Source organism: Montipora foliosa, chromosome 2 (genome assembly GCF_036669935.1).
Source record: "Montipora foliosa isolate CH-2021 chromosome 2, ASM3666993v2, whole genome shotgun sequence".
In the NCBI taxonomy this organism is placed as follows: Eukaryota; Metazoa; Cnidaria; class Anthozoa; order Scleractinia; family Acroporidae; genus Montipora; species Montipora foliosa.
This window is the reverse complement of record NC_090870.1, coordinates 16,211,165-16,236,756: the sequence shown is the minus strand read 5'-3', so window position 1 is coordinate 16,236,756 and position 25,592 is coordinate 16,211,165. Positions and strand designations below refer to the sequence as shown.

Here is a 25,592-nt window from a genome sequence, read left to right as displayed (position 1 = left end):
ATGCTGCTCTTGACTACAAACCCACTGCACAATATCAGCTAACCCGCTCCTTGTCTCATTGAATGCTTCCACCACCGTTCTAGCAAAACAATCTCTCGTTTGAAATTTTTCAAGATTGGCTTGACTGTAAGTAATTAAATACACGCTACGCACTTCGCGATGCAAAAGCCTCTCTCGCGATCCCACATGGAGGTCTTCTGAACATCCATTATCGTGCAAGTGTTCACTTCCCTGGTCACTTTCCTCCTCTGACGTGTCTTCAATACTCTCCTCATAACAGTTAAAATCTCCTTCAGAAGTTGCCATTATCAAAACAAAAATTTACTAGCGTTATAATCCTCTTCGCACTTTTACACAACAACAGCAACAACACATAATACCCACGCGTTGCCCTAACAATAATTTTCTAAGTGTCACTTTCATCTTCTGCGCATGCTCAAAGAAATTCCCGCCACTTCAGACAATCTTAGACAAAAACCTTGAAACACTTTGAACATTCTCGCACCGTTTTCGTCCCCCTCCATTTTTCAATGTTGGTGTAGCCAGTCAAAGAGGAAAATGTCGCCTCAACACTGTCAAGGGGAAAGGGGTGTTTCAAGGATTTTTGGCGAGGATTGTGTGAGTTGCAAAAGGCCATCTGGTTAATATCAGACGTTGTCATTTATTGTTAAGTAGTTTTCTTGAATAGCCCAGAAAGACGGCGCTAGCTGGGAAGATCTTGCTGTAACTTTTGTTTGACGCAAGCTAGGAAAGATATGAATTGTCTAGATTTCGGTAGAAATAAATAGGAAATGTTATTTAAGGTCTTTAAAAATAACATTTGAATACAGCCTGGCCACAATAGTCACGGGTAGGAGAATTTTTTTTTTCTCAGACGTAAAGGTTAAGTGTGATTAGTCACACAGTTCAATGAAAAAAGTATGGTGTACAATAGGAAAACCTCGGCGGAAGAACGAGCACTCATCAGATTTCTGTACATGGAAAGGAGGTATTCTCTGCGAGAAATTGCAGCAAAAGTGGACCGATCTGCAGCAACAGTAATGAGAGTGCTAAAAGAATTTAACACTCCTTCAACGTATTCGCAAACTCACGGAAAGGTCACCCACCAAAGAAGAGGAAGGCCAAGAAAGTTGTCATCCAGAGAAGAGAGACTGCTTATAAGGGCTCTTCTCAAACTGAGGCGTACAGAAGGTAACTTTACTGCCAAGCGACTCATGAATGAGGCAAACATCTCGGAAAGTGATGTGTCAGTTCGCACTGTGGGAAGATTCTTAAATAGCAAAGGGTACTTTTATCTCCAAGCCCGGAAAAAAGGGCTGCTTACTAACAATGACAAGAGCTTACGCGTTGCATTTGCCAAAAAGGTGAGAGAAGAGTATGACACGGAGTTATGGACTCATAAAATTGCTTTCTACTTGGACGGAGTTGCTTTTGCGCACAAGACCAACCCGCTTGATCAAGCACGAGCTCCTACTGGAAGGATCTATCGCAAAAAATCTGAAGGTCTCAACCAATTTTGCACCGCGAAAGGGAGTAAAGTTGGATCTGGAGGGAAGGTAGTCAAGTTTTTAGTGGCGATTTCATACAATGTAGGAGTTATTTTATGCCACGAATATGAACATATGACGGGAAATTTTTTTGCGTCCTTTATTGAAAACACTTTTGAGCAAATGTTTATGCAATCAAAGAAAGGAAATACAAGACTCTTCATTCAAGACAATGACCCAAGCCAGAATTCAGCAGTCGCAAAGACTGCTTTGCAACAAGTGAGGGCAAAATTGCTTAAGATACCGCCACGCAGTCCTGATCTAAATCCAATAGAGAACATGTTTAAATCAGTCAGTGACAACTTGCATGACAGCGCTATTGGGGAACAATTAGAGCGAGAGAGTTTCACGCAATTCAAGGAAAGAGTGAAAAATACAATTGTTCAGTTTCCAGTAGCCAAAATAAACAATTTAATAGAATCCATGGATAGGCGTATACAACTAATACTAGAATCACAAGGACAGAGACTAAAATATTAAGTATGTATCTTTATGTTTTCGGATAAATATAATGCAATTGACATTTACAAAATTATCCTATTGAATATTATATAATAATCACTGATAATAGTTTGGAACTACCATGTAATATTTATTACTTTGTATTTGGCAACAGATGTAAAAAAGGAAATCTGCAGTGTCTATGTACTGTGCATGTTTTGCCTTAGTCGAATCACGTGCGGTAAAGGTCACAACGGTTTACCGTTGTCAAAATAGAAGTTGGTCTGTTGACAATCTTATTTTATTACATGTCATGGTTAACCGTTGTGAAAAGGCTGAATTTCACGATGGCATTGAGGCTGTTCTTGAAAATTCATTTCAATTATAACTAATGTCTTCTACAAGGTGATTTTCAACCGAGAAATACGACTAAGGAATGCGATAAAAGGCAAAACCTAATGGTAAACCGTACGGTTTACCAGCGTTTGTTTACACTTTACACTCCGTCACCATCACGCAATACTGTAAGGTTGCATAATACGTTTATTGGAATATGCTGAGATTCGCCGATCCTTTGGTGGGAACTCGTTCAACACTTATCCCGAACTGTTGTCGTTACTGTTTGGGGACAGAATTAATTTGGCGAAACATTTTGGACAAGGCGGAAGGTTTCTTTGCTCGCCGGGTGGAATCTGCGAAAAGAAGTTGAAGATTTTCCACCTTACTCGCATCATTTCGGTCTCCCGTTCATCTATGCAGCCTCCCTTAATGAACACTAACTCATGCTTGCCTGTGCAGAATATCGGAGTGTCAGTGTCAAAGACAATGTCTTTAGCGTAGTGGCACTTCGGTGCTGGCAAATGAACTGTCTGCCCCTCCAACAGAAGAAGCATATCGTGCCAAGGCAAGACCTGTGCACTCCAGCGAAAGTCATTAAGAAAAATAACCTCGGCAGATTCAGCGCCAACCCATGCAAAATTGCTAGTAGCGGGATTACTAAATGCATTGTAGATGACAGTCAACGGGTTTAGTAAAAAGGTCTTGCCACAATTGGCACTACCATAGATTAGAATGTTTCGGTACTTGCCGCGTCCTTTCTCAAGTAGCTCACGCACAGCACTCTGAAAACTTCCACCTCTTAAATTATTGCGTGCGAGAGTATCCTCTGCAACTTCCAACCACTCTCCATTGCAGTTAGCGATACATGGACCTTCTAGAGCTTTTTGTAGTATGTCCATCCTTGTCATTTGTTTCCTTTTTAATTTTTCCTCTGCTTCCTCCATTTCCCATCCTACTTGTATGGCCTCGTCAACAACTTTACTTCCTCTGTTAGCGATGAATTGCGCTAAATCTTCCTTTCCCTCTTTCATCTGTCGAGAGGCTAGAGCAAGAAGGTCTAGCCTGGATTTTATTCCTTTTTCTACGACTAGCTTTGATACATCGAAAATACTGAGTCGAGGTGCCTTCCGTTTTCTGGTTTTCTTTGCTTTTCTCCTCGTTCCACCGCGTTCCGTTGTTGTCAGACTGGCCTCTTGTGTTCGAGGTGGGGCGCTGTTGACCAAATCTGGATGATTCATAGACTGAACATACTCCGGATCTTCTTTTGTTGTGTATCTCCAGGCGCTATAATAATTGGAGTGAACAGACGAAAAATTCACTTGAATGGAATGGTTGTCATCGAGATAATTTCGCACACGCAACCATCGGCGTGGATGCGACAGCTTTAATGCCATGTGGTAATGCGTCCCCCCTGAAGAATGCTGCTCTTGACTACAAACCCACTGCACAATATCAGCTAACCCGCTCCTTGTCTCATTGAATGCTTCCACCACCGTTCTAGCAAAACAATCTCTCGTTTGAAATTTTTCAAGATTGGCTTGACTGTAAGTAATTAAATACACGCTACGCACTTCGCGATGCAAAAGCCTCTCTCGCGATCCCACATGGAGGTCTTCTGAACATCCATTATCGTGCAAGTGTTCACTTCCCTGGTCACTTTCCTCCTCTGACGTGTCTTCAATACTCTCCTCATAACAGTTAAAATCTCCTTCAGAAGTTGCCATTATCAAAACAAAAATTTACTAGCGTTATAATCCTCTTCGCACTTTTACACAACAACAGCAACAACACATAATACCCACGCGTTGCCCTAACAATAATTTTCTAAGTGTCACTTTCATCTTCTGCGCATGCTCAAAGAAATTCCCGCCACTTCAGACATGTGTGAGTTGCAAAAGGCCATCTGGTTAATATCAGACGTTGTCATTTATTGTTAAGTAGTTTTCTTGAATAGCCCAGAAAGACGGCGCTAGCTGGGAAGATCTTGCTGTAACTTTTGTTTGACGCAAGCTAGGAAAGATATGAATTGTCTAGATTTCGGTAGAAATAAATAGGAAATGTTATTTAAGGTCTTTAAAAATAACATTTGAATACAGCCTGGCCACAATAGTCACGGGTAGGAGAATTTTTTTTTCTCAGACGTAAAGGTTAAGTGTGATTAGTCACACAGTTCAATGAAAAAAGTATGGTGTACAATAGGAAAACCTCGGCGGAAGAACGAGCACTCATCAGATTTCTGTACATGGAAAGGAGGTATTCTCTGCGAGAAATTGCAGCAAAAGTGGACCGATCTGCAGCAACAGTAATGAGAGTGCTAAAAGAATTTAACACTCCTTCAACGTATTCGCAAACTCACGGAAAGGTCACCCACCAAAGAAGAGGAAGGCCAAGAAAGTTGTCATCCAGAGAAGAGAGACTGCTTATAAGGGCTCTTCTCAAACTGAGGCGTACAGAAGGTAACTTTACTGCCAAGCGACTCATGAATGAGGCAAACATCTCGGAAAGTGATGTGTCAGTTCGCACTGTGGGAAGATTCTTAAATAGCAAAGGGTACTTTTATCTCCAAGCCCGGAAAAAAGGGCTGCTTACTAACAATGACAAGAGCTTACGCGTTGCATTTGCCAAAAAGGTGAGAGAAGAGTATGACACGGAGTTATGGACTCATAAAATTGCTTTCTACTTGGACGGAGTTGCTTTTGCGCACAAGACCAACCCGCTTGATCAAGCACGAGCTCCTACTGGAAGGATCTATCGCAAAAAATCTGAAGGTCTCAACCAATTTTGCACCGCGAAAGGGAGTAAAGTTGGATCTGGAGGGAAGGTAGTCAAGTTTTTAGTGGCGATTTCATACAATGTAGGAGTTATTTTATGCCACGAATATGAACATATGACGGGAAATTTTTTTGCGTCCTTTATTGAAAACACTTTTGAGCAAATGTTTATGCAATCAAAGAAAGGAAATACAAGACTCTTCATTCAAGACAATGACCCAAGCCAGAATTCAGCAGTCGCAAAGACTGCTTTGCAACAAGTGAGGGCAAAATTGCTTAAGATACCGCCACGCAGTCCTGATCTAAATCCAATAGAGAACATGTTTAAATCAGTCAGTGACAACTTGCATGACAGCGCTATTGGGGAACAATTAGAGCGAGAGAGTTTCACGCAATTCAAGGAAAGAGTGAAAAATACAATTGTTCAGTTTCCAGTAGCCAAAATAAACAATTTAATAGAATCCATGGATAGGCGTATACAACTAATACTAGAATCACAAGGACAGAGACTAAAATATTAAGTATGTATCTTTATGTTTTCGGATAAATATAATGCAATTGACATTTACAAAATTATCCTATTGAATATTATATAATAATCACTGATAATAGTTTGGAACTACCATGTAATATTTATTACTTTGTATTTGGCAACAGATGTAAAAAAGGAAATCTGCAGTGTCTATGTACTGTGCATGTTTTGCCTTAGTCGAATCACGTGCGGTAAAGGTCACAACGGTTTACCGTTGTCAAAATAGAAGTTGGTCTGTTGACAATCTTATTTTATTACATGTCATGGTTAACCGTTGTGAAAAGGCTGAATTTCACGATGGCATTGAGGCTGTTCTTGAAAATTCATTTCAATTATAACTAATGTCTTCTACAAGGTGATTTTCAACCGAGAAATACGACTAAGGAATGCGATAAAAGGCAAAACCTAATGGTAAACCGTACGGTTTACCAGCGTTTGTTTACACTTTACACTCCGTCACCATCACGCAATACTGTAAGGTTGCATAATACGTTTATTGGAATATGCTGAGATTCGCCGATCCTTTGGTGGGAACTCGTTCAACACTTATCCCGAACTGTTGTCGTTACTGTTTGGGGACAGAATTAATTTGGCGAAACATTTTGGACAAGGCGGAAGGTTTCTTTGCTCGCCGGGTGGAATCTGCGAAAAGAAGTTGAAGATTTTCCACCTTACTCGCATCATTTCGGTCTCCCGTTCATCTATGCAGCCTCCCTTAATGAACACTAACTCATGCTTGCCTGTGCAGAATATCGGAGTGTCAGTGTCAAAGACAATGTCTTTAGCGTAGTGGCACTTCGGTGCTGGCAAATGAACTGTCTGCCCCTCCAACAGAAGAAGCATATCGTGCCAAGGCAAGACCTGTGCACTCCAGCGAAAGTCATTAAGAAAAATAACCTCGGCAGATTCAGCGCCAACCCATGCAAAATTGCTAGTAGCGGGATTACTAAATGCATTGTAGATGACAGTCAACGGGTTTAGTAAAAAGGTCTTGCCACAATTGGCACTACCATAGATTAGAATGTTTCGGTACTTGCCGCGTCCTTTCTCAAGTAGCTCACGCACAGCACTCTGAAAACTTCCACCTCTTAAATTATTGCGTGCGAGAGTATCCTCTGCAACTTCCAACCACTCTCCATTGCAGTTAGCGATACATGGACCTTCTAGAGCTTTTTGTAGTATGTCCATCCTTGTCATTTGTTTCCTTTTTAATTTTTCCTCTGCTTCCTCCATTTCCCATCCTACTTGTATGGCCTCGTCAACAACTTTACTTCCTCTGTTAGCGATGAATTGCGCTAAATCTTCCTTTCCCTCTTTCATCTGTCGAGAGGCTAGAGCAAGAAGGTCTAGCCTGGATTTTATTCCTTTTTCTACGACTAGCTTTGATACATCGAAAATACTGAGTCGAGGTGCCTTCCGTTTTCTGGTTTTCTTTGCTTTTCTCCTCGTTCCACCGCGTTCCGTTGTTGTCAGACTGGCCTCTTGTGTTCGAGGTGGGGCGCTGTTGACCAAATCTGGATGATTCATAGACTGAACATACTCCGGATCTTCTTTTGTTGTGTATCTCCAGGCGCTATAATAATTGGAGTGAACAGACGAAAAATTCACTTGAATGGAATGGTTGTCATCGAGATAATTTCGCACACGCAACCATCGGCGTGGATGCGACAGCTTTAATGCCATGTGGTAATGCGTCCCCCCTGAAGAATGCTGCTCTTGACTACAAACCCACTGCACAATATCAGCTAACCCGCTCCTTGTCTCATTGAATGCTTCCACCACCGTTCTAGCAAAACAATCTCTCGTTTGAAATTTTTCAAGATTGGCTTGACTGTAAGTAATTAAATACACGCTACGCACTTCGCGATGCAAAAGCCTCTCTCGCGATCCCACATGGAGGTCTTCTGAACATCCATTATCGTGCAAGTGTTCACTTCCCTGGTCACTTTCCTCCTCTGACGTGTCTTCAATACTCTCCTCATAACAGTTAAAATCTCCTTCAGAAGTTGCCATTATCAAAACAAAAATTTACTAGCGTTATAATCCTCTTCGCACTTTTACACAACAACAGCAACAACACATAATACCCACGCGTTGCCCTAACAATAATTTTCTAAGTGTCACTTTCATCTTCTGCGCATGCTCAAAGAAATTCCCGCCACTTCAGACAATCTTAGACAAAAACCTTGAAACACTTTGAACATTCTCGCACCGTTTTCGTCCCCCTCCATTTTTCAATGTTGGTGTAGCCAGTCAAAGAGGAAAATGTCGCCTCAACACTGTCAAGGGGAAAGGGGTGTTTCAAGGATTTTTGGCGAGGATTGCAGGTGTGTGGATACCCCCTCTACCCAATCATATTTCGAATGCATGGATCCTTCCTAGTGGTGCAGTACATAGTTGCAGTGAAGGACGAAGACAGTGGCGAATTGTGGGCATGTAAGACATCATCAGAGGTAGAACAGCTGTACATCACGGTAAGGTGGTTTGCGTGCTTTCATAACGTTCTATCAGCAATAGGAGTATCATAAGCCGCCGACCGGTTGCTTCAGTTAAAGGCCCACAATTGCCCAAAAGTCATTGCGCACCGTGATTCTCCTGAGTGCATTAAGCCAATGAGATCACGCATTTGGACAAAACGTCACTTGAAAACAAAAAAAAAACAAACGACCGCAATGACTTTTGGACTATCGTGCTGGACGTCGTGAGTTCAAATCCGGCCGGATCAACACTCAGGGTCTTAAAAAAGAGAGGAGAAATCGCTACCTTTGTAATGACATCTGCAAATGGTTAGGACGGTAAACCGTAAGCCCCGTTTATAACACTTGTGGGATTTAAAAGAACCTACAGGTCCCAAGATTCTAATATACAATAACAAAAACAACAACAAGTACGACTAAGACAAATGATCCTCGCAATTTGCTGGACAATTGAAGCAGTTGTCGCTATGAAAAATCAGATTGTTCCATTCGAACCAATGACCTTCATCAAGTCCTTTACGAGAACAAGTGAGATCAAGTGAGACCAACAAATTGACCTTGTCCCGACTTTGGTGCTTCATAAAAAGCGACAATTGCTGCAAAGTACTTGTCGTAGTCGTCCATAACCCGCACTTCAAATATACATTCGTTTCACTTCAACAACAACAATAACAACATTTCAAGGTGTTTGTTTCAAAAATTAGTCATTTAAAGGAAACCTCCAATAAAACAAGAATACAACTTCAAAATATTTAACATAATGTTTAAAACCAGAATTGTTCAAACGTTTTTTAATGGAATCGTTTGTATCCGAGATAAATGAATTTCAAAAACGCTTGTTTTGGTTTTCAAATTTCCTGGGCGCCGCCATCTTGAATAATTGTGACGTGTTATGGTTGCTCTTTTGTATTTGCACAAAGAGCTTTTGTTTTAAAACAATAGGGCAACCATGACACGTCACAATTATTCAAGATGGCGGCGCCCGGGAAATTTAAAAACCAAAACAAGCGTTTTTGAAATTCATTTATTTCGGATACAAACGCTCCCATTGGAAAACTTTCGAACAATTTTGATTGTGAACATTATGTTAACTATTTAAAGATATATTCCTGTTTTAGTGGAGGTTCCCTTTAAGATCTCAGTACAAGATAACTACAAATTAAAAGTGTTCATTTTGAAACCATGGATATCGTTTCATATTGCGTTCTCTTTTCCACTTTTTAAAAGGGAGATGGAATGTTAAGGATCATACCAGAAGTACATCCCTATGCATATATATTTTCAAGCAAGATGGATTTTAAGGGTCAACAACTTCCAGATTACGAAGGAAACATAACGTTTGTGTTACCCGTGAAAAGGGACAAACCTTGTTACTACATGGTTGGAATGCAACTTTGTCGGAGTTCGGATTACGACGATGAAAGTATGTACCTTTGTTTAGCTTTCAATTGATGTCAAACTCCTTGTCAGTAAAATACTCTTATTTTTCCTCTCTGGTCAGAGACCCTGAAAGAAAAATGCGTAATGAATTTTTGCACTGTGCACTGCAGATTTTTTTCTTATTCCCGCTCAGTTGAGAAAGGACAACGAAATCAGAATTTAAACACGCTGCAAATAATATTTCTCCTTGCTGTTCGTTTGCCTTACTTCCAGTTTTGTAAATGTGGCGCACTCCTCTTATAAGCGTCACAAACTGCCCCCTTACTCTTCATCTCTTCCCCTCTGGGAATACAGGCAACTGACGTCCGCCATAACCCCAGTCCTCAACTAAAAATAAATTGCTGTATTTATCTTCACCAAAATAATAATAATAATAATGCCAACCATTGACTCACCATATTGTTTGGGAATGGCTATCGAATGCTTCAACTCGCCGGATAAAAGAGTGTCGTTTATTTAACTTTCCACCTCGGACATTGCGTTTCTAGCTTTCTGATTGGTTCACTCAGTCTCTGATATTTTCTCATAGACCGTATGACCTAATATGGAAAGTGATTGTCTTTAATTTTCAAGCGTTCAAGCGTTCAGAATTTAATGGAAATTGGATAAAACAATTATTCCATTCGCGCTTGCTGGATATGACTGTGATTATAAACCAATTCGGTGCTTCGCGCGCTCATGGAATAACTGCTATTTACACATTAGAATTACAAAAGCTTTCGAATGCCAAACCGTTCAACCCGTTATTTTTTGAATACTAACCGAAAATGATTATTTTTAAATATCTTGATGGGCTGTTAATGACTGGCTTGCAGCTATAAATCCACTTCACATACAGCAAAGTCATACAAACATAAGCATTCGTTCTCGTGTTAAAGCAAACTGATAATTAGTGCACAAATTTTGCACATTAAACCACTTTGAAGCATGAGCGACATACGAAAACTCAGTGAAGTTTTGATATTAGTGGTTTTTGCTGGAAGAGAACACTTATGACCAGGCCCCAGTTGTTCAAAAGGTGGATAACTCTATCCACCGTATAAATCACCATCCATTGGATAGCGCAATTGGTTTCACTATGGCGTATTCGTTGGATAGTGATTTATACAGTTGATAGCGCTATCCATTGTTTGAACAACTGGGGCCAGAAATACAAGTAATTCGATGCACGCCTAATTTTGATAGAGCGGTTTTCAAATGAGTGTCGTAAAACCAAAATGAAAGTAATTACTTTGGCCAATAAAAAAGGACGGAGACAATCCAGTAAACCAATCAAAACTCGCAGTAATTATACGTAGCCGACACAAAGCGCGGGAAAATGTGCACGCGCGAGCCACAATTGGTTTTTGTTTCACTTCTGATTGGTTGAAAAAGTGGCGCGAGCACTTTGAACCAATCGCTGAGTGAAGTAATGCAATTCGCTAATTATTTTCGACACTCAATTGAAAACCGCTCTGTGCAACACGAAGCTTCCCGTTAAATTTAAGCATTTGCAAGATATTTCTGACAATAAGGTGAGTGTTAGGATATTGTTATGATTTTAGTCAACGGTTATTGGTATCTCTGAAAGTAAAATTACGCCGGTTTAGATCTTGGCGATCCTTCACGTGACCGGTCTTTTTTTTTTTTTTTGCACCTTTTGATGCTCTCTTTGTACCCACACAATCATCATGCAAATAAATCTTATATGGCTACTGATTAATGCTTCCCGACCTCCCTCGGTTATTCAAAACTTAAAAAATAATAATAATAATAATAGAGAAGATGTGTGTAAGAGCATACCCTCTTAATTTCGCCCAATCAAATTGGCCGTTTTCAAAACAGAAGACGAATAAATCGGCGAAGGTTAGTGCGAAAAGTAAGGTTACCAAGCCATACCTAGTACCAGTATTTATCCAGTTTGTCGGCCCATTGTCAGTCTTAAATAATGAACTCCGCCCAGTCCTCCACTTCGAATAGACCATATTCGTATTCTCAGTATTGGAATGGAACTAGCTTGCAGTGGAGGCTAATGCGGGGGAATATATTAAAAAAGTATTTACATTTGAAAAGATTCCCTCACATTAGCCTCCATTGCAAGCGAGGTTCCAGTCCAATGCTGAGAATACGAATATGGTCTATTGATCTGAATTAACTATTATTGTTAATTTTAGAAGACTGAAAGCTTGATATGAATTATGGGAAATGGTCACATTTGTTTGAAAAGACAGCCGAAGTGTATGGATATGGGAATGTTGATTAATTTAACCCGTTACCTAACCACTTGACCACCTCACACCGATAGCTGCTTATAGACAATATTTAAACACTATTAATTTGATAATGCTTTATTAATTATCACTCGGCAACAAACAATATTAAACACTGCAAAAGGTCTGTTTCCAAACTCACGACAAAGCTAAACATTTTAAAATCAAAGCTCACGCCTCCTAATTAGTCTAGCTTAGGCCTAATTACTCTTCAGCAATAATATTCTAAGGGAGACTTAAATAATGTTTTTTTTAATTTGGAAAAAGCGGTGTCTTGATCTTCAGCGGTAAAGCGAAGAGAAGCGGTTCTTATAGGGTTGAAACTCCGGGTTCAAATTCTATCCACGGGTATGATTTTTGTCTTCCTTGTTTTCTCTGCTACCACAAGTCCTGGGACACAGTGTCCTAAATTAACGATAATAGTAAATTCAGAGCAAATTAGCAATTGTGTATATCAGTAAATTCGGGGAGGAGGACATGTTGTTCCGTCGACAAGACTAGCGGAATTCACCTTTATCACTCGGCGGCCATTTTAGAGTCCGTTGGGAATAAAGGCTTTGTCTTTGCATTGACTTTGCCCGTCCAGCCTCACATTGAATGAGAGGTTCGACGGGAAAAATCTTTTGTTTGGACATTGAGTGATAGGGTGCAATTGGTCGTCTTGAATTCACATTAATCGACCAAACCACAGGACGATTGGTCCGTTTAAACGATTTGTTCGTCTTCTAGAGTGAAAACGACCATTAATTCTCAGACTCGGAAAGATTTCACGACTTCGCGTCAGTTTGACACGACGTTTTTGTGAGATTCAAACACGGTATCCAAGGAAAGCAATAGGCTAGTTTCGAATTGTGCAACAACAAAAGGATAGAGTCGAAGTTCAGGGGAATAATTAGCATTCTGTTTTGTTCAAAACAAAGGAAAATGCAAATTATTCCCCTGAACCTCGACTCTGTTCTTTTGTTTCTGCACAATTCGAAACCATCTATTTAAATGTCAAAAGTTAATTTCATTCTTTTGAAATTTGTAAGCTTTTGTAATTGTTGCTAGGCAGAAATATAATTCACGAATACAAAAGTAGTTTATTTTCATAATTTGCTTAGTTCTAGATGAAAGTCGTTGGCAAATTAAGTCACACGAGAGTGAAACACATCCTCGCGACTTTCAAAACGGAAGAACAATAACTGAAGTAGAAAAGCCAATCCCGAAGATAAAAATACAAGGTAAAGTCAGTAGCTCATCATGGGGAACCTTTATTTCCCTTTCTTGGCCGAGGAGTGAACCCTTTCCCGAGTAGATTCAGCACTCAGCACACCCCCCTTTGTAAGAACCAATTTCTCTTTGGGGATTCAGGATGTACACTGTTATAAACTATTACAGTTAGTCTGATTATCCATGTGCTGTTTTCAATAGCTTATGAATTGTAGATAGGGGATCTTCCTAGAAGCGTTCGATTAGAGCTTGCTAAGATCTCCTGTCATTATATGTGTTTTATTAGCAGATAATTAATCCTAGAGAAATCATTACAAATGGAATATAATGGACAAATAAATAAATAAATAAATAAATAAATAAGTAGATAAATAAATAAACAAGTAAATTAAAGCAATCAAAACAAAGCTATTCCAACGTCAAGGGAAATACGATACGTTTCGCAGAAAAACTTGTTTCTAAAAATAAATTTACTTGGGAACGGGTTAACTCAAGGAATTTGTTCACGCCCTGTAGTAAGCTCTTCAACATGGGTGCCTGTTCTTTCTCGTTTAATAATAGTTAATTACTTACATGGAGATGGTTATGAAACTCGACAAGTCTTTTTGTTTCATGATTTTGTCTGTATTTTTGGCCTTGACGATGCACAAAACACACCTTTTTTCGTGATGTAAACCAATGAAATCTTTCGATTAAATAATGCGCTTCTAATTTTCGAACCCGTGCGAAGCACAGTCAAGCATCGGAGGGATATTTTTGTTTTTAATTTGTTTAGAGCTGTTTTTTGCTCTGTATTGCAATTTTTGGCATATCTTTAGAAGATTTTTAATTTTGAATCTGATTAGGTTGCATGATGCCTTGACGACCTTTGGTTTTCTCATTTATTTGATTGCTTTTCGTCGAGGCTAAACAAAAAAAAAATAAAAATTCGTAGTTGGCCAGTAAGAATAAACAACCCTGGAGCTCCGCTTTTAGGCCTGGCTAAATCTATATATTACACTTTGTTTACCCCACAAAATTTTGCATAACCATTGTTTTCGATTTCTCTTGGGGCTTTTGTTTCGGCAAAGTCAAAGAAACTTGTTTGCCATTTTAGAAAATTCACAAAAAAGAAGATTAGTTAGAATAAATTTTTAAGGTCTCATGGCAAACAGTATCCTGTCGTTTGCTTTTTCACGTTAGCGCAATGCTGAAACCGGGAGCTGTTATACTGTGCAATTTTATGTGCAACTTGTCTCGCAAAGCTATTGCGAGACAGTTGCACGAGTTATTGCCCAATGTAACATACTTTGCAATGGCCAAAAACATTGCGAAACCAGTTGCAGAAACCGTTGCGGAAAGTAGAATTGAGATCTGCTTTCCTCAGCGGTTGTAACGATTTTTTGCATCTGTCCTGCACCTGATGTCCCAACGGTTTGCGGCACCAGCCAATGAAAATGTGCCTTTAACCTCATGTGATCATCGAAAGGAGACAAGTTGCATGAAACGTTGTGAAAACGTTTCTAGAAATGGCGTTGCCAGGCAGGTTGCACGAAAAATTGCAGAGTCAAACAGCGCCTTTAATATGCAAAATTTGGAGGGGCAAACGAAGAGTCTTATGGCATAATTGTACTAACTTCAAAGTAGGGAATCTCTGTTGTTTTCACATGACGCTATCGTCGCCGTGGTACAATTGATGGACGAAAACAAAAGATCTCTCATTAGCTCATTTTGTTCGTCCACCGGCAATTGTACAATGCAGCATTGTTATCTGTGTATCTAGAGATTGGTTGCAAACAACCTATATTCATAGCTCTCTCTGTCATTTTCCCCTTCTTAAGGACGGTGCCTACTAGATCAAAGGTATTTTTGCGCGGGTTATTGAATCTGCGGGAAAAGCAGACCTTAACAAGTGTTATTGAAATCCAAAAAGAAAATTAGGGGTAACCACGCATTTTTCGAAGATAATTTATCAACAATATTTGTAAAAAGCTTTGAAATACAAAGCAATGTTTGGCGTTCTTTTCCAAATTGAAGCTTAATTATCTCTGAAAAATGCAAAGTTACCCCCAATTTTCTTTTTGGATACCAAGAGCACTTGCTAAGTTCTGCTTCTCCGTATAGTTTTGAACCGCGCTAAAGTATCCCTGTATTAATTAATAAGCATCACCCATAGGAAATCCGAGTATCTCGAGATGCGCAGAACGTATGCGCATTACCAATAATAGGCACCGTCCTTAAGGGCAGGAGCTGATGTTTTATTAGAGCATAATTACAATTGACCTTTCGTTTCCTTATTCCTGTTCTATCTGTTTTAGGGGTTTTAGCCGGTAGAACGACACGTGACATCAGAATGCATTTTCAAAATCTTGGAGACAATGGTTTGTGGATGGATTTTAATTTTTGTGGACAAAAAAATATCATAAAAGTTTAAGCTGTTTATTTATTTATTTATTTATTTATTTATTTAGTAACTTCCATTTAGTGAAAAAAAAACACTAAATGAGGGACTAACGTACGGACTCAAAGTCCGGTCGTAAAATGTCGTAAAATGAAAATCCTTTGGGCATTCCTAACCAATCAGACGAACTCAAAAAAGTAAGTGCACCGCACGTCGCACATGCAAGTCATTGTTGTGTTGCTAAGGTGATTTTAAGAGTATCGACTCTCAACAAAGAAGGCTTTGATACCCAGTGTAGTGTTGTACTCTTTGTGTATTGCTTGACTTGTGCAGAGATTGATTTGTGCAGTACGGTAAATCTGTCTTTTTTTTGTGAGCTGATTTTCTCCCATCACGCCTCTCTTGACTTCAGCACCAAAGGGTTCGAAGAAAAAAAATACTCCATGGTACTTTGAGACCTCATGACACATGCATGTTGATTTATCCGTTATGTATGAATAATTGAATGAGGTCTTTGCTGCAGTCAATGTTTCAGAAATTAAAAAAAAACTGTTTATGTTTTTAATTTTCTTTCAACGCTCAAGATGCCGATGCTCACCCCAATAAGCCTTCTTAGCCGAGTGGGGCGGGGGTTGTTGTGTGGGAATGAGATGAAGGCCATGCAAACGTAATATGCAAGAAAAAAAGGAAAGTCAATGGGCTGCATTTTTCTCACCCTTTTTTATTACTATCATTTTTAATTTCAGGTCAGTACGATCAGTTCCTTCGAGACATGCATAAGTTAGTTGCGTGTGTCGGCGGAAAACCCCGGTTTAACGACCTCGTGTTGGCTATAAAACTAGAGGTGAATACTTGTGACGTAAGGGACTTCGTGTCTTGGTCGACCATGGGCCTTATGTGTTTTCAAATGCAACCACAGATGCTTGAGGTGCAATGCACCCGCGCGAAGGGTTGGAAAACTAGTTACTTGTCCGAGGCAGGATTCAAACCCACGACCCCCAAAAAACCAGCTAGACGCTCAACCCATCGAGCTGTTAAGAAATCTTGGGAGTTAGGCCGCTTATCTAGGTCCTGAATGGACAATATCTCCCACTGGCCGGTCAGCGGGCTCTACAAAGTCATGCGCCCATAAACTTTCAAATGCGACTATAGAGTGTTTTCACGTGACGTCACAGAGGCCATGTTGGTGTCCCTACACAAAGGAATGGCGGCCATGTTGGTGTCCCCAACTAATACTTCGGGAATTGAGCTCTATTATCATGCAAACGTTTTGTTTTGTTTCGGTGGAAAAACAACGTTACTGATCACGTGAGCGAAAACACTCAATGGATGCTTCCCGCTTCATGGTCTATAAAACCCTAGAAAACGGTTGTTTAATTTGTTTAAAGTTGTCAGCTTAACACTTCACTCTTATGGTCCTATTTTTTCTTCAAGGAAGCCATCATGAATTTTGGGCAGAACAAAATGGACGAATGTGTTGCCACTTGTCAAGCTGTCTGCGCAGGCGCTACCCGTCATAACTCAGGCAACTGGCCTTTTCTTCAGGCTAAGGCCTGTTACATCATTTCTGCTGTGTATCGACAAGCCAAGCAGTTTGATGTGGCAAATGAGTACATGGAAAAGTCCTCTGAGGTACTGGTATTTGTAATTGGCTATAAAACTGTTTTTTTTTTTAAGGGGGAAAATATATGCAATGATGCATTTTTTTTTTTTGTAGAAAGTTGTTGAATGTCACAGTTTGTGCACAATTAAATGAAAATGAATTGGCTATACCTTTTTTCCCTTTTGCCTGGAGTAAGAAGTAATGTCCACCTAGAAAAACACATACCGGTGACAGAAAAAACGGCTCTCGGTTTAGCCTTGTGTATTAAACCTGTGAGTCTTTAAACGATCTTGCTAAGAGTAGTTTCAGTGATTCCTCAAGATGTGTTTCTTTAGCACGTGATTTAGTGCTAGGCGTCATGCGCGCGTTAGTACTGGACTATGTGTGACGTCGGATGACGTGATTGCAAAAACAACACGTGTGCTCGAGAAGAAGCAAAAAAGAACTGAAAAAAAAAAGGGATGGAGAAACAACTGAAGAAAAGTGGTTGTAAACTCAGAAGCTAAATACACGCTGAAGCAACCCAATTCTCACGTTGGCTCAGTGTAACAATCACAGCGCTGGCCGACAAATAGACCTTTTCAGCTTGTACATTTTGTTTTCCCAATACAGATCATGTGATAGTACTCCGGAGGTTTGGTCTTTTGTTTTGTTCATTAAAATGAGGGCAAGCAAGCATGAATATGCCTGCATGCACTCTTTTTAATGAACAAAACAAAGGACCAAGCCTCCTGAGTATTATCACATGATCTGTATTGGGAAAACAAAATGTACAAGCCGAAAAGGTCTATTAACATCAAACCAGAAACTTAATCTATATTATCCATATTTATGTTTTGGCATTAGTGCTTGGAACCTGCTTTTTTGAATGAAGAGACTGCAGTAAACCGATACAATGCAGCAGCCCTGTTGGCAGAAAAGTCAGCGGCCGTTGGCTTAACGAGCGACGAAGAGGACCTGGCAGAACGACTGTTTGAAGAAGTGGCAGGAATCTGGGCACAGCAGAAAGAAAACGAAAGCATGCGGTGTGTCATAAGAAGCATGAATAGACTTATTATGTTTCTTTTGAATACATCCCGCACGAAGTTTCCTGATCTAAGGTAATTTTTTGAAATGAAAAAAAAAAACATTGTAAATATGGTATTTCCCACCAAAAACAAAAAGATCGATACCGGGAGCCCATGACTAGGACCGTACAACTTCATTGTATTTGAGGAACGTCGTTTTTATAGACCAAGTTATTTTTAGATTGATTTTCCCGCGAAACCAAACATTTTCAGCCAATCGCAAGTCTTGCATGAGAAATGGGATAGAGAATGGTCACTTGTGCAGGCTAAAACTTATAAGAACTCACCTAAAAATAGCTTGTTCTATAAAAATGCTATCACATTAACCTAGTATTGGAGTGGTAGGCTCCTGCTTATGGGCTCCTATCGATGCTGAGAATGACAGGTAATTGGTCGTCTGGTTCTTATGGTAGAATATATGAATATTCATGTATTTGAACTGCTCGGTGGAGAGAGTTAGAAAGATCATCGCTGTTTGATAAGCAAGTTCAGCTGTTACAAGTAAGCCTGAAGAAATCCAGACTTAACCGGGATTCGACCAGGTAACCGTACGATTTGCGCTACACTACTCTTCCAAGAAAACTATTAAGCCAGCAGGAAGCTGGTTGATTACGACTGAGACTATCCTAGCTGGCTTGATAGCTCAGTTGGAATCTTACGGCCACGGGTACAAATCCCATCCAAGCCTGGATTGCTTCAGGCTTTCTTTCAATGGCTGGAGTTGCTGCGATGATCTTTCTAACCCTCATTCTCCGCTCCACATCCTTTTCATTGGGGACTTTATTTCGTAGACTTAGCATAGGCAGACAAATGAGACCCGAAACCTTTTTTGATCCCTTCTGGCACCTCGAATGTGGTTGATTGTACCCTCACCGTCACTGGTACGGATGCTCCTGTAATCTTGCCTGAACCAATTTTCTTAGCGGGAGCGAGTTGTTCAAGCCGGAGGAGCCCTAATAGAGATTAAAACTCCCGGCGATTAACGCATTGGTTTGGTAAACTTGGACCTATGATTTTCGATAGTTAGTAGGGGTTCCAACTACTCGGCCTTGATTTGAAATCAGTCGAATGGCTTTAGCCTGACCCTACGGAGTCGTCAGATGTCTTCAGGTGTTGCAAGTTCTTATAAGCACGCCGATTGTCACAAGCGTCACGGTGACCAAGCGTCCTCTAGCCTCTCTCCGCGACTACGTTACTTTAACACCAGGAAATAATGTCCCTCTAACTTACACCTTAATTAAAGATATCGGGTTTCCAAACCTCCAACTTGAAAATGCCACGAATGCCATCGTTAACTATTCTATTGTCAGTACATAGTTGACGCTTAAGTTACTTTGAATGGATTAGTCAAAAATGGAACTGTTGTTCCATGAACGAATAACAGTGTCTGGCATTCATTGATCCGTATCCATTGTCTTTCTTCTTTTTTGTTTTTGTTTTTTCTTTTGCATTTAAAGTTGCCGTAGTCAATTGTGTTCCTTATCTGTATCGATCTATTTTGCGCTGTAGTTTAAACGTGGCTTTAACTAAACTAGGCTGGACGTATATCCGAATTAAGCATGCAACTTTGAAGATGTATCCCAAAGAGGTGTCCCACCATTTGTGCTTCTGCAAAGTTAACAGAGCACACCCAAAGCCAGATTCTTCAGTTCCAACACTGAGGACATCTCTTGTTAGCATCATCATGGTGAAGGGAAGCAGTATTGTTTTTTTGGAAACAAGATAAGCCCTGTCAGTGCAGGCTTTACAAACGTGCATTGCATGTGTATGCAAGATTGCTTCGTTCTAAAGCCGTTGAACTATACCGAAACGGATGCAGCATCAATGTGCACCCATGCACCGATGATCGGTGGCTCGGCAGATGGTTGACCATCCGGCGGGCTTTCGTGCGGAACATTGCGGGTTTAAAGCCCGGTCGGACCAACACTCAGGGTCTAAAAAATAACTGAGCAGAAAATGGTTCGTTTGTAGTTCTTGTAATAGCAACTGCATATGGTTAGATTTCAAGTTCCCTTGGATACGGACTATGAACCGTAGACCCCGCGTGTAACGACCAGTCAATTAACATTGTTAGACCTTTCTCATTCATCCATGAGCTGGGTGGGTTGGTGACATCAAATATGGATTGATAGCGGCTTGCAGACGCAGCTGACGTCCAATATCACTCCAGAGAAAGAACCGGAAACCGTCCCTGAGACTGTATGTGATATGTTCGGTATTTGAAATCAATTACCATTAACATTTGGTCACTATTTTTAATCAATACGATGATGCAAAACGTTGGATGATCTTAAACGAAAAGGCCTCGTCTGAAAGGGTGTCAAAAACTTGGAGCCAAAATGCCAGTAGCAAAACCACGATCTGCTTAGTGTTCAGAAAGGTTGGTCATTTGACATCACCAGTGAGAAAAATAATGAATTGCAAACTGGAATATTAAATTATGAAAAATATCAAAATAGCTTTAAATTTATTAGAGTATCAATGCTAATGGAACCGTGCCCACCTGCACCACTAGTTAGGATGACTGCCATTCAATCAGACCAAAGCAAATGAATGTTCGTTTTGATCAGAGGGACAGACAGAGTACTCTGGGAAACACTTCTCTAAGCAGTGTAGAGAACCAGCAGACTCAACTTTCATATGGTGTTGAGTGTGTGTGGGCAAGGCGAGTTCCATTACTCGTCAACCCCTCTCCGCCCCGTTTTCGTTTTGAATTAAGCAACGACAACGGCGACGGCAACGAGAACGTCTCAAATTTGCATATTTAGTGGGTAAAAACAATAGCTTTGCACGCCCTGCACGTGCGTTTTTCACTTTTGTCCATTTCGTTGCCGTCGTCAGCAAAACAACAACGTGAAATAGTCAAGTTTTCGGTTTTATGAAAACGTCAGCACTTAAGGATAAATTTTCATTTTCTCTCCTAAAATGGAGTGCCGTTCCGACTGGTGTCATCTTTGAGGAATTACCACACCCTTGTCATATTAAAACGTTGAAATAGTCACGAAGCGATTAAAATAACGCTAATTTATATTTTGAGATGACGTTCTCGTTGCCGTCGCCGTTGTCGATAGGGAGCTTTAGCAACGATGACGGCAACGAGAACGTCGTCGTTAAATGGGAATTTGCGTTATTGTAATCGCTTTGCGACTATTCCAAACATTTAACGTGACAAAGGTGTGGCAAACCCCCTAGAACGGCGGCTCAATTTACGAGAGAAAATAAAAATTTATTCTCAAGCGCTGGCGTTCTCCCTAAAACCTCAAATTTGGTCATTTCACGTTGTTTTTTTGCTGACGACGGCAAAGAAATGGACAAAAATGAAAAACGCACGTGCAGAGCCTGCAAAGCTGTTGTTTTTATCCACTAGATATGCAAATTTTTGACGTTCTCGTTGCCGTCGCCGTTGTCGTTGCTAAGGCTCCCTAATGATACCAAAAGTACGCCCGAAAAGTTTGGGGAGATCTCGAGAAACAAAACAAGAAAATAGAGAAACAACAAGAAATAAGGCTTTTGTGTTCTCTGTGTTACAGATCCTAAAGAAACTTCATTCGATCCGAGAGCAATTGTTTTGTGCCGGGCCATTATATATGAAGTTTTCATTCAATTTGTCTTTACAGAAAGGACGTATCTGAAGTTCGTTTGGCGAAAGCGAGTGAAGTCATTCAGAAATGTGAGAGAAATTTACTTCCACAATGTCCAAAAAGATTGAAAGGCACTTTCCTCATGGGAAAAGCCGATTATTTCATCCGGCGGGCCACAAGGAAAGGACCAGGTATTACAGAGCAAGAGAGGAGAGAAGACTTCATCACAGGTACCCTGTCATGTTCGTTTGTTATTAAAAACTGTTTTAGTTACCTGTTTTAGTTACTCGAGAAGCTAACATTGCTCTACCTCCGGGCATTTAACTTTCCGCGTACTTCGTTACTTTATTTACTCCACGCTTCGATGATCTTTTTTTCACTTGCTCACCATGTGGCGTATCTTTAGGTTTCTTTAACACCCATTTACCTGAGATTTAGGCTCATTTCATCTTCGTCCGAGTAAAAATTTCATCCGCTTATATAAGGTAATAGAGGAATTATAATACTAAAGGTGTAGACAATTTAAGCAATTGTTACTTTTTAAACACCTGAAAAATTCAAGCGACTTCAACGGGATTCGAACCCATGACCCCCGCGATCCCGGTGCAATGGACTTATTCTCCATTTATGATTTATTGGAGATAAGTGATAAACAAATATGCGGGAAGCTTAATAGCCAGTGCGGTCATTCTTTGAGATCCCTGCTGACGAAGAAAAAAAAATCAAAATACAACTTGAGAGGGACGCAGACGCAGCGGCCAGTAATCCATACCGAAAGATTTAAACATATCTTTGCAAACAGACTAATTTTGAAGTACAATTTGCCTGCCAGACATTTTCGCTTACAGATATACAGTGTAAATCGTATAATAATAATAATAATAATAATAATAATAATAATAATAATAATAATAATAATAATAATAATAATAATAATAATAATAAATATAGGTTCTTATTAAGCACATTTCTATATCCCAATGCGCTTTACATTATGATAAGAAAAATAGCCTATGCGACACATTATACATTAACTTAAGCATAAAAATCAATCAATCAATCAATTCTTTATTTGATAAAGCAGGTTAAAATTACAAAAATTACTAAAGTAATAGTTGCATCGGCAGCTATCAGCTGATGTGGACCTGCTAGTATGTAAAACTTTTTAAAATATATGAAATAAAATATAGACTAAAACAATAGAGAATTTTTCTAAATAAAGATGTTTTGAGGTTTGTCTTAAATGAAACAAAAGTTTCTGCATTTTTGACATATTCTGGGATAGCGTTCCATAATTGAGGTGTTGCAGTAGAAAATGCACGTCCTCCGTAGGTTTTGGATTTTATGGCTGGGGTGCATAGTAACGAACGGGATGACGATCGTAGTGCTCTTGGTGGATGCTATTCCTTAATCAGAGGTTCCAGATATCCAGCAGATTGTCCATTCAAGATTTTATACGTGATAAGAAGAATCCCTGTGATCATTTGTGCTGCGGTATTTTGAATTCTTTGAAACTTTAGTAATCTCTCTGGTCTTTTGGAATGTCATATAGAGAGGATATTACACGGTGGCGAGAAGAAGCAGTGCGGCCCTCCAAGGAGGCAGTGTGGTCCAGTGGGTAGGACGCTTGCCCTGGGATCCGGAGTTCCCGAGTTTAAGACTCTTTCTGACCACTTCTTGAATTTATTCCTTGTAGTCCCTGGTTCAATTTCCCGGCCGCACTTGTAAATAGCCAGCCTCCGGACAGTTGGGATTTTTTACAGTTGTTGTTGTTGTTGTGTTCCGTTGTTTCATTTGCCCTGAGAAGCCCCCTTGAGGAGTGGTCAATTAAGTATGTATTGTATTGTATAGTTTTGTTCGAGTGGCAAGAACAATATCTCACGAGTGAACGCCGCGAATGAGTGAGATATTGTTCTTGCCATGAGAAAATAAAGTTAATATCTTCCCGCCACCGTGTGATTTTCTTTTTATTATATGTTCTAACACCGAGTACAAACTTTATCGCAAATTCTTGCAGCTCGGCGTTCGGAATTTCTTCATTTTTCGCATTTCTTCTGCACTTGCAATGAACAACCTGGAAAAATTTTAAGTTGTATGAAGTTTTATTCTTCGTGTTAGCATTTTCTTGTTTCTCAGAGAAGGATTTTACGTCAGCCTCAGAGACCTTCACAAATCGATCGCTTTCCATATTTCACTGACTGTTTGCACAAACAACCATGCAAAAGGCGGGAAATGACGTCATCAATATCCTCACTAGTGACGATATGGAAATACACCACTCGGATCCCGGATGTAGTTTTGTATGAATATGACTGGTGTATTTTCCAGTAAAACGCTCCCGTTTATATAGTAAAAACATTTATTTAAATCAGAAGATAATACCATTGGATTTTGTAGGGACAAGGTAGTCTGAGATTGGGACTTGACAAAACACATGGGCTCTTTTGAAGCTGACAAGACCCCGCATTTCCTCCGAAGGGTGCCACCAACACATTTTACTCAGGACGAAAGAATCAATAAAACAGAAACGGAAGTAACTTTCCCTCAAATTTTGGGAACACAACAAATGATATGAAGGCCAACAATATAGCAAGTTGTTACGGACTGGTGATGATCCCGTGCTCTTACCCGTGGTGACTTTTTGAGAAAAAAACAAAATGTAATTCATAGATTTCAGGGGCCGGAATGTTCGTATGTCCCGTCGGAGACCCATATTTTCTCTTCTCGGTGAATGCTGACAAAGGAATGAAAGGTAAACACTAAGAGGCGTCAACGATAAGTTGTCAAAAAAGAAGCCGAATTTTAATCTGCGTTTTTATTTTCATTCCTTATTACAAGCTATGAACGTCCTTGAAAGAGCGATGCATATCTCCCAAGAGCTCAGAATGCAGACAGAAATTGATGGAATACGGGATCGGATGCGAACTATTCAAGTAATATTTGCAAACGGATTTCAGTGGTTGAATGAAAGGGCTGCACCTGTAGGTGTAAGAAATGAACCTCGTCAAGGGAACACGAATGATCTCGACGATTTGCTTGATGCCCTCTTGCTTGAAGAACAAGAGAGAAACAGACGAAGAGCCGATCAATGCACTGAGTAGTCATTCCACGAGAGTGCCAATAACTGACTTTAGCATATACTACAACAGTGGATAACGTTGAAGGCGCTAGTGTTGAATGCTAGTGCATGCTTCACGGCTCGGTAAATATCCACCACGAGCCACCTTCACTTCGGTTAATAGTTAATATTCCAAGGATAAGTCCTGAACCATGCAATAGAAGATTGTCTGTGACTGCGTTTCTACAACTTACATTTTTGTCCTACTTTTAAAGTTATTAGGAGAATTCAGTTTTCTTTTAGATATAAAACTGAAATGAACTTTACCTCTACTTTACCTTTGAAGTTATAAAAACCATTGAGGCCTTTATTTTTTTGACCAGACAACAATGTAAACTATTCACTTTGCCGGATAGTTGCTGTTTAGTGTCAACATTAAGCAATTCCAAGGCGTTGAATAAAGCATGAAAACCTTTCATTCGGCTGGCCGGTGTGCTCCGTTCTTTGAGAGCTTCCTGCTACCTGGTGAGGGCTTCAGCTCCACAAATTAAAAACAGTTGCCCAAGAAAAGGGTTAAAAGGACTGATTCATCATTGTCAATTGAGCGTTTTCGGCACCAAGTACATCGACCTGAAACTTCAAATAACCTTGAGAGGTTTCCTTTTGACACAAAGAGAAACATGTTATTTCTCAAAACAAAGAGAAAAGTCAAAGAAACAATTGCTAAACGGAAACTATTCAGGTCAAATGCATATCGTCCTATCAATAAAATTCGCGCTTACTGAACCAACAAAAAAGGAACAAATAATTGTTTTTATTTCATTGTGATCATAACGTAGTACTAGAAAACTATGCCCATTCAGAGTCTTGAAAGCACTCTTTAGTCTGAAATATT

General features: G+C 39.9%; 1 protein-coding gene across 1 annotated transcript; it reads left to right on the top strand.

Annotated features, from left to right (window-relative positions):
* Positions 1 to 7,960: 7,960 nt before the first annotated feature.
* On the top strand, positions 7,961 to 25,173 carry LOC137992552 (uncharacterized). The gene is made up of 9 exons (XM_068837929.1): positions 7,961 to 8,104; positions 9,335 to 9,530; positions 12,900 to 13,019; positions 15,306 to 15,368; positions 16,135 to 16,232; positions 16,823 to 17,020; positions 17,838 to 18,091; positions 21,676 to 21,869; positions 24,478 to 25,173. The coding sequence occupies exons 1-9, from the start codon at positions 7,994 to 7,996 to the stop codon at positions 24,738 to 24,740; spliced, it is 1,497 nt and encodes a 498-aa protein (XP_068694030.1). The 5' UTR covers positions 7,961 to 7,993; the 3' UTR covers positions 24,741 to 25,173.
* Positions 25,174 to 25,592: the final 419 nt, after the last annotated feature.

Bases quoted from the DNA above. Each gene is read 5' to 3' on its own strand.
- LOC137992552 (XM_068837929.1), top strand. From the start codon at position 7,994: ATGCATGGATCCTTCCTAGTGGTGCAGTACATAGTTGCAGTGAAGGAC. The intron at 9,531-12,899 runs GTATGTACCTTT...TAATTTGCTTAG, and splicing joins TTCGGATTACGACGATGAAA to TTCTAGATGAAAGTCGTTGG. The intron at 15,369-16,134 runs GTTTGTGGATGG...TTTTAATTTCAG, and splicing joins TCAAAATCTTGGAGACAATG to GTCAGTACGATCAGTTCCTT.